Raw genomic sequence first — 9299 nt, 5'->3', positions numbered from 1 at the left:
CTTAGAAAGGTCATGTAATTAGGTACTTCGTCAATGGTTTCACAATAATTAAAATTAGAAATCATTCAAAATATAATTTAGTGTATAAATATCACGAATTAAATTTTCTATCAATTTATTTCTATAAAATAATTTGGGTTTGGTTTGGTAATCTAAGAAATTATACAATTCATCAACTTTAAAATATATTGCCTTAATTTAAAGGATTAAATATTAAATTCATATTTAGTGTTATGAGTAAAAACATTTTTGTGATGAATCTGTATGAGAATATGGATATTTTGGTATTGATTTGATTCAACTTTTTCCACACAAATCTTTTGGGATAAATCTTCTTTTTTTTTTTCAATTTTGTTTTAAGAATTTACATTGGTATACAAGAAATGTATGGAGGATATAAATAATTGTTCTATCTTCTTTCTAATTAATAAATAATACAAAATTTCAGAAAATAATTCAGACATATTAGCTCACAAATATTTTACCACTATCGCACTTTCTATTTTAACTTAATATATCCAATTTAATGTTGAACTGAATTAAACCGAATGAGAAACCAGTAATTTTAAACTGTATAGAATAATAAACTGTGCAATAATAAGAGCAAATTAGTCAGCTACATAATTATTAGGGAAGCCAATTATTATTTTCCAAAAAAAAAAGCTGGAGGATAATAAGTGAAGATGATGGATGATGTTCCAAAGGAAATGAGGGACAAGATGTGATTTGCAAAGAGATGTAAAAAGATGTTTCATGTGGGAACATGTCTTAGTGAAAATAACCTTAAATAGAGACAAAATTTTGGATTAAGGCCTATTTTGCCCATTGCACCCTACCAATTCTTAATAATACTGTTTCGGTGGCTTCGTAGTTGGATTCCCACCAATTTCACATAATTTTTGGGTCTGCAAATAGAAATATCTAGAGACTTATCGATTATTCAACTTGATGATGAAGTGTTGTACATTGTGTCATTGTGTGTGTGCAACTAATTTGACGATGAGTGATTTGACTTCAGACAAAAGAGCAAAAATAGAGATGGTAACACGGGATTTCCACTTCTTCTGTCTCTATGGTCTCTTACACATGTTCCGTTTTATTCGAATCCCATCGTTGGAACAACTTATCATTGTACGTACGTAAAACATTCATATAAGTAGATACAATGTGTTTTTGGTGTAGTTAATAACTAATAAGGAGATAACCTAAAAGGTAATTAAGTCGTTGCAAATTCATCACTTAGCAGAGAGAAAGAAATCTGCAAAGTCGAGGTAAATTTATCATAGACGTGTTGTAGATTTGTGATGAATTTTTTGTCGCATAATCTGGAAATATAAAATTCTATATCGTTCTCACTCTATTTCATATATATAATTAAAATTTAAAAGAAAAATATTACAAAACAAAAAGAAATAACATGTTGATGAATTCAAGAAATTACATGTAGAAATGAATAGGTGAGTTTGCAACGGGATAGCTGGTTTTCGGAGTTCTTACATGGCTTTAAATGGTAGGGGTGATTTTTACTGCATCTGTGCATCATGCAAATCGAAAAAAAGTTTTGATTGGTTAAAAAGTTTGCAGTAGTATAAAAGATCTATGCCCATTGGAGCAGTTTAAGGTTTGTGAGAAGTCAAGACATCGTCACGGACTAATAAAAACATTATTTAGTCATATATGGTATTTACAAATAGAGAAATGGTTAAAAATACCCCTTTTTCAATACCCCTTTTCAAAAATGCTCCTTTTGAGAGTTTACTTTTAAGTTTGTCCTCTTTTAATTTTTAATGATCATTTTACCCTTATTTGAAACAAAATTAGGTCCACAAAATACAAAATATCTTTTGGCGGGAAAAGTGATCCCGCAATTTTCCCGCCAAAACACTTGTAAAAACCTTTAAAATACCTTGTAAAATTTTCCCGTAAAAATTTTTTCCGCCAAAAAATTTTCCCGCCAAATTTTTTTTTTTGCGGGAAAAGTGATTCCGCAATTTTTTTGGCGAAATTTTTTTGGCGAGAAAATTTTTGGCGGAAAAAATTTACAAGGTATTTTAATGGTTTTACGGAGTATTTACAAGTGTTTTGTAAGGTTTTACAATGTATTTTAAAAGGTTTTACAAGGTACTTATAAGGTTTTATAAGGTATTTATAACTTGTAAAACCTTATAAAAAACTTGTAAAATCTTATAACTTGTAAAACCTTATAAAATAGCTTGTAAAATCTTATAATATCTTATAAATACCTTATAAATACGTTGTAAAACTTTTTAAAATACATTGTAAAACCTTATAAATACCCTGTAAACACCTTTAAAATACCTTGTAAATTTTTCCCGCCAAAAATTTAACGCCAAAAAAATTGCGGAATCACTTTTCCCGCAAAAAAAATTTTTTGGCGGATAAAAATTTTACGAGAAAATTTTACAAGTTTTTACAAGTGTTTTGGCGGGAAAAATTGCGGGATCACTTTTCCCGCCAAAAAATATTTTGTATTTTGTGGACCTAATTTTGTTATATTTCCTTATATATTTGTGATATCTTTTATTAAAAGAAGGGTAATTTAGTCATTTTGTACATAAAAAGGGGTATTTTAAAAAATGGACAGCCAAATGGGGCATTTTTGAAAAAGGGTATTGAAAAAAGGGCATTTTTGTGAGTCTCCCTTACAAATACTAACACGGACTATATTAATTTAGAAAAACTTCATCGTCTACGAGATGGTATGTTGAACATTTTTCACAATAAAATAAATTATATCACTCACTAAATAATAGGGGACACAAGTTTACATTGCTAAAAAAAAAAAAAAAGTTTACTTTGCTTAAAGCCGTGAAAAAACAAATCTTTTTAAATATGTATAAATGGTTTAAATCTTTTTTGACGTATGGCTATGTATTTACTAAATCATCATGAAATTGAAATACGATTTTGATAGCGAATATATTACAGTTGGTAATGAGTGGATTAGGAAACAAAATGCAAATAGATGAACAAATTTAACAAAAAAATTACGTTCAGCGATTTTTTTTTTAATTTAAAAAAAAAAACTGTTTTAATTAAGCAGTTCTTTCAAGAAAATGCAAACATCAAATCTAAATAATATTTTTGTCAATTGTACTCATAAAATCCTACTCTCCGGTGAATTAGTGCGAGAAGAATTCGTGATAACTGACCAATAGACGGTTGAAAGGAAATATAAGTGGTAAGAGACATTGTAGCAGAGGATGCATGCAGTATTGTAGTACATAGGACAATGATTCAATTTATTATAGTAGATTTTTGTAATCAACCAACGTAATTTAATGATATAACAATGTACCAAAAAAATGTAATCTCGTAAATATACAAATAAATATATTTTAGGAAAAAAAAAAAATCAACTCTGCCTTTTACAGGACAGCCTCCACATGCAAAAGAATAATGATCTAACTTTTATTCTTCAACTCCTCAAGTACATCATTTTCCTGTATCTGAACTGTGTCTTTGGGAAAACTTGAGATGTCAAAGGTTGTACATAAATATGAAGCAACAAAAGTCAAAGTTATAAAACATTGAGAGCAACAATTCATGTAAAATGTTGAAACTTGATTTGCTCAATAGAAGATAGTGTCACAACTCTCACAAGCACTTAATAAAACTCATTATAAATTGAAGACAATGACTCTGTCGAACACTAAGAAGATAGAATAGGGGTCCCTTACGACGTACTCTGTACCTCCCTCTCCAGCTCTCCTTCTTCCTCCATGTGATACGTTTCTTACATTTTTGTAGTTTTGTATTTTCCTTTTTTTCACAATCATGCATTCTTAATTTTGTACATATATTGTGACATTTGTTTTGAATTATATATCGTGGGATGATTCAGCTCCAATAATGAAAATCATACCAAAACCGGACTAGTTTTTTTCCTTTTGTATTTAGATTAGTACAAGATATTCGGTTGAGGCACCCGCCACCCGGCTTTGAGTCCCGGCCACTGCACAATTTACCTGCGGAGCGCAGCGTCCCAGACCACCAGTTCTAGGGGGCCCTTAAATGGAGGCTTAAAAATCTCAGGCACGCGGACTTAGGCCCAGTGGGCTAGTCGGATCACAGTGTGGTCTGGACACTAGGTTATTAAAAAAAAAAAAGATATTCGGTTGCCGACCAGTCGGAGCTAAGGACCACTACTCATTGAGGTGAATAGACGACTCTTTGGCAAGAGTTTTCCGCAAACCTACCCACAAGTTAATTATTTAAGCTTCAAATCCAGAAGTTCAAGTTGTCCAAACAAAACGACTTAGTTTGTAGTGGAAATCGAACTCAAACACACTATAGTCAGAGGATGTTATCCCTTTCCCCTAGCTCATGGTCCAACGACCACTGCACCATTTTGCTTGGGCTAAAACCGAGTAGTTTTAGTTTGATTGAAATAATTAGATTAATTAAGTATTTTTCGGTTATCAAAAAAATTAAGTATTTTTCGATAGTCATATAACAACAATGAAAATGAGAAATCTGATATATTAACTACGAATTAAACTGTTTCTTCATTTCGATTAATAAAAATAAAATAAAATAATTAAAAATACGATTTAAAAAAAACTCGGTTTTAGTATGTGCACACAACGTTTTCTCTTTATTACCCTCCTCTCACTATTTTGGAGAGCACTCTCAGCTTGCTTATAATAATGGAAACGTATCTACATGCATAAGTAGGATAAGTTTCTTTTAATAGTCAAAAGTTTTTTAGTCCAATAAATAATCGAAAAAATATAGTTCGTTGGTTTTTTAATCGATCGTACAGTCAAGTCATGGAGCCGGTAATATACTACTAAAAGAATTCATACATTTACCAAAGAAAATAAATTCACCACTACATTGAACAACACACATAAATTATCATCGCTAGTTTATTTCCATGCCTAAATGGTGATAAATAAGGACGAACGTAAATTCAACCATAAATCACAATACATTGACAAAGTAGCTAAATTGCCATAAAATTAAGAAGACTCTAATTTTTCGTTAAACTGTCAACTATAGAACTTTCATCACTAAATTGCTATTATTTGGTCGCCATATTCCTTCGTTAAAACGTAGCTTTTAAGTTATGTTCAATATAGGGACTTGCTAACACTTTGATTGCGCTTTGTAGCATATAAATATATACTACATTTCAACATTTGTTCATGATATTCATCTATTGAGCTCGTTATATATCCTGGCCATGTGATGGTAATTAAACCATTTTACTAGTTTTAGACAAGTTATATTCAATGCTATAGTTTTACGTACTAATTATACTCAATGCATATAAACATAAATTCGAGACAGATTCTATCATTTATATGAACTTGGACCCTTTGGTGTATCTACTAAAATGAATTTGATGGAAACAAGGTGGTAGACCATACTTTCCTAAAATGGGGAGGCCACAAATGGTTAGTGTATGAGATAGGTGTCGTTATATCTTTGGTTCTTTGGCAATTAAGGAATGTCCATCTATATTGAAATTGTCTTAAAATAGAAAAGGCAAACCGTCACTAATCACTACAACAAGTGTGTTGTAATTTTTTTCAATGTTTATTAATCTTTGAATTGCATTTGTTATGTACACCGACGTTTGGATTTTAGAGTACTCAAATATTTTGATGTCCTATATGTACATATTAAGGTGAATCATAAATCATTTTTTTGGTGAAGAGGTGAACCATAATCCATAAATCATAGTGAAGGTGAATTTCAGTATCAAATTTCAGAAAACATCAGATTTCTGGGTAAGTCTGATGTTTTCTTTCTTTTTGCCAAGGAACCAAATATTTTTGGTAATCAACATGTAATCCCAAAAACATTTCATTTATATGATATTTACTCACTTAGCAAAAAAAAAAAAAACATGTAAATATCATATAAAATGAATAGAAGTTTTACAAAAGTAATATCTAAACAAGAGTAACCAAAGCAAAAAAAAAAAAAAAACAAGGTTACAATAAAAAAGGGAAGATAAGAATAACTATCGAATCCAGAGAAGCATGAGATCACGCCACCACTTTCGCTTTCTCCTAGCAGAAATGATATTGCGAACTTCATGATCAATCAGCTTAAAGACAAGAGGAGGAGACAAACGCTGAGAGTTATGTAAAGCATTGTTCCGCTGCCGCCTGATGTTGTAGACCACCACTTGAGCGATTTTCTTTCTGAGGATAGAAGGAGCCGTGGGGGAAGCTTGACTTCTCCAGGAAAGGAGTTCCGCCCAGGAGCAGAAAAGACGTTGGCGAGGGGAGATTCTGCTGAAAACCAAACTATCGAGTTTTTTTAGATCAGATTCTTTTATCAAACATTAACTTCATCATTTTTAAAATACTCTTCAACTCTATATATATATAACTGCCAAAAGTGAGTATTCAAGTCTCTTGGTCTATTTTAAGATAATGTGAATCAATTTCGTCCAATGGTTGATTCGCTATCTTAAAATTTTGACAAGTTTTATTGTTTTTGTATGACCCTGTAAATCATTGTCAAATAAATCATCTGCTTATTTTAGAATCTGTTTTTGGGTCAAAACACTTAATTATTGTGTGGCCTAACAGAAAATTTTCTTAAAAATACAGATTTTATACAAAATATGAGCTAAGACTTGTGAATTTATTCTAACTTTTTAGTTAGTCATGATCTTAAATTTTCCATATTACATTTCCCCATGGCATTTGCAATTGGTACACTCTATAAAAGTTTTGAATTAAACGATTTTTGTAAAAGGGAGCATGGATCACCTTCAAGAAATAAATAAATAAACAATTGATGCTAAATACTAAGGAAAATTAAATTCATCCAAAACAATATGCTAAATACATGATTTACTATTGAGGAAGTGGGAAATTTACATATATACTTCAACCTAAATTTGGCTGATTTTTTCTAAAAAAAACTGGATACTATACAAACTAATTCTGACAAAAAAAAAAACAAATAATTTAAAATAGTCGGTATTTATAAAAGAGAGTGTTGTTCGCATCAATTTAAAGCATTCATTTAAACCACCATGTTTTCACATGTTTAACTCTCTCTTTTTTTGCTTTTCGAGTGTCCACAAATTTGGACCATACATCTCCTATCGACTTTCTTAAAATGAAGATTAAATTTGTAATGTTAGCCAAGTAGTCTTCTCTTGGGATTTATTAGTCACTTTTGCAACGTTAAGACATTAAGTGGCCGAAAGAAAAAATTAAGAGAACTTCGGTTAGGACATGGGGAATAACAGTACTAAATGATTGCAGTAGATAAAACATTACAATCTATAGGATTAGTACGAAACAAATGAGGTTATTGTGTTTAGTACGGTTGGTGGAGGATAAATAAAACAATCAAAATATTACTCCAACAGTTTGCATATTTCAACAATAGTTTAAAAGCAGGTTAACCCAGCACATTTGATTTGCCACTGAGTTTTTTTTTTAATGTTACGAATTTATTACTTTTCAATAAAATTACAACTTAAATTACCCATTAGGCCATTACAATAACAACTCAAAATAAACCAAATGTGGAATTATATTGTTGATTTTGAGACTTTTACCAATTGTTCCCCTAAATTTTGCGGTCCTAATTATATTTTTCTGTTATTTAAGTTATATTGAAAATCATTATTGTTTAGTGATTTGAATAAATAAAATATCGTAAACATCAATAATAATAATAAATAATTTGCTAATATTATCTTAAATTTTTATTTTCGAGACATTTTTTACACTATTAAGAATCATATTAAATTTTTTATATAAAAATAAGTAACAAAAAAAAATTGTTTCTTGTATGTTATGCAGTAATAATTAACAATGAAATCTAGTTTATTGATTTATAACAATTTTAGTTTTGACTTATACAATTTTCTATGCAGATAGAAATTTTTACAAATTTACAAACTTTATGTACTAAGCTACATCAATATTATATATACATAAATGATTTTCTTAGATAAAAAAAAATATTTTTTGCGCATGGCTTAGGTTATTTCTAGTATACATGAATTGGTAACATATGTGTCTATTGTGATAGAGCCTCATGTTATTTGTGTTTTCCATTTGTGGTACGTACGAAATTTAGTGCAGTTGATCGCCTCATCCATTTTTATTCAATGAACTGTGGCTAAACAAGATTGGTTAGGATCAACCCATACAATAAATTTTCAAGCAAATGAATAGAGCTATGCTCTTTTCGCAGTTGGGATAGTATTGCGCTGCAACCAGCACATTTTATAATTTTGTTGTTAAGAGTCACAAAGACGTTCTTTTTTCTTTTGAAAGTAGTTTGGGTGATAGATTCTATTCTAAAACGGTGACCCACAATAATCATTTTCTTATTTTTCTTTTAACATATCATATACTCCTAACAATTTTGTTTCTTTTTTTTCCAAAATTCGGTAAGTTATATATTATATCAAAAAATTCGGTAAGTTATTATTATTTAAACAATTCTCTCCTAACAATTTTGTTTCTTTTTTTTCCAAAATTTCAAAAATATTTAATATTTTCTTAGATATTATACCATTTAAAATCGATGTTCAAACTATGTCAACTTGCATTTGTTTCGTTAGTTCTAGTTTGATGTTTTCATAGGGTTTCAACAAAACTTTAACTAGATGATTACATGGAGAAAATATGTCGTCCCGATGATGAATTATGACTTTTATTTTATTTTATAATTGTGCCTTGTGAAAGGTTGTTTAAGTATCCTTGAAAAAGGATCAAGCCATCCATAGTTCGAATTATAAATGTGGTCTAACTCGATGACGAGCTGTTTTGTATGTGTATTTTCTATGCATTTTCAATGAATTTTCTTCTATTTATATGCATACTAAGTCGGTTTATTTGATCTAGGATTTACTTTTTTCCTAGCGGTTTTTTTTTCTTTTTCTTAAGTTGGTGATAATGTCATGGGCCGAGTTCCGTGGATTTTATGAGCTTGGTCGACAATAATCTTAATTCGGATCGGGCTAGAGTGAATACAACCTATCTCAAACACTTATTTTGTTTGCTCAACTCATTTTCTAACCAAAATGTTGTGGGGATAGGTCCATAGTTTCTTCGGACTGAGACCAACATAGGTTAATTTAGCCCCTTTTTCGTTTGCGTGCTCAAACTCGGGACATTTCTAACTCTTCTCTTTAATATGTGTAGGTGATCCGTCGGTTAGGCTATCAAAACCGGATTTTTCTGCTTGTTTTATTGCTTTGTAGTTTGTACTAAGTCCTCTGATATCACAATTTAAAATCTTAATCAGTGGGAATCAGTCGGCAACTTTTAAACATTACGCATCCA

At 30.2% G+C, this 9299-nt stretch overlaps 1 protein-coding gene across 1 annotated transcript; it reads right to left on the bottom strand.

The window, feature by feature from the left end:
- Positions 1-5965: 5965 nt before the first annotated feature.
- LOC110229266 lies at positions 5966-8107 on the bottom strand. The gene is made up of 2 exons (XM_021029023.1): positions 8077-8107; positions 5966-6309 (listed from the first exon to the last, which is right to left on the bottom strand). The coding sequence occupies exons 1-2, from the start codon at positions 8105-8107 to the stop codon at positions 5996-5998; spliced, it is 345 nt and encodes a 114-aa protein (XP_020884682.1). The 3' UTR covers positions 5966-5995.
- Positions 8108-9299: the final 1192 nt, after the last annotated feature.

This window comes from Arabidopsis lyrata, assembly GCF_000004255.2.
Source record: "Arabidopsis lyrata subsp. lyrata unplaced genomic scaffold ARALYscaffold_4, whole genome shotgun sequence".
Taxonomy (NCBI): domain Eukaryota; kingdom Viridiplantae; phylum Streptophyta; class Magnoliopsida; order Brassicales; family Brassicaceae; genus Arabidopsis; species Arabidopsis lyrata.
Note: the sequence above shows the minus strand (reverse complement) of the source record. Positions and strands in the feature narration are given on the sequence as shown.

What these genes read in the sequence shown, in the direction of transcription:
- LOC110229266 (XM_021029023.1), bottom strand. Translation starts at nt 8,107, where the DNA reads ATGGATGAGGCGATCAACTGCACTAAATTTC. An exon ending in GATCAACTGCACTAAATTTC is followed by an intron (nt 6,310 to 8,076) that starts GTACGTACCACA and finishes GTTTGATAAAAG; the next exon opens with AATCTGATCTAAAAAAACTC.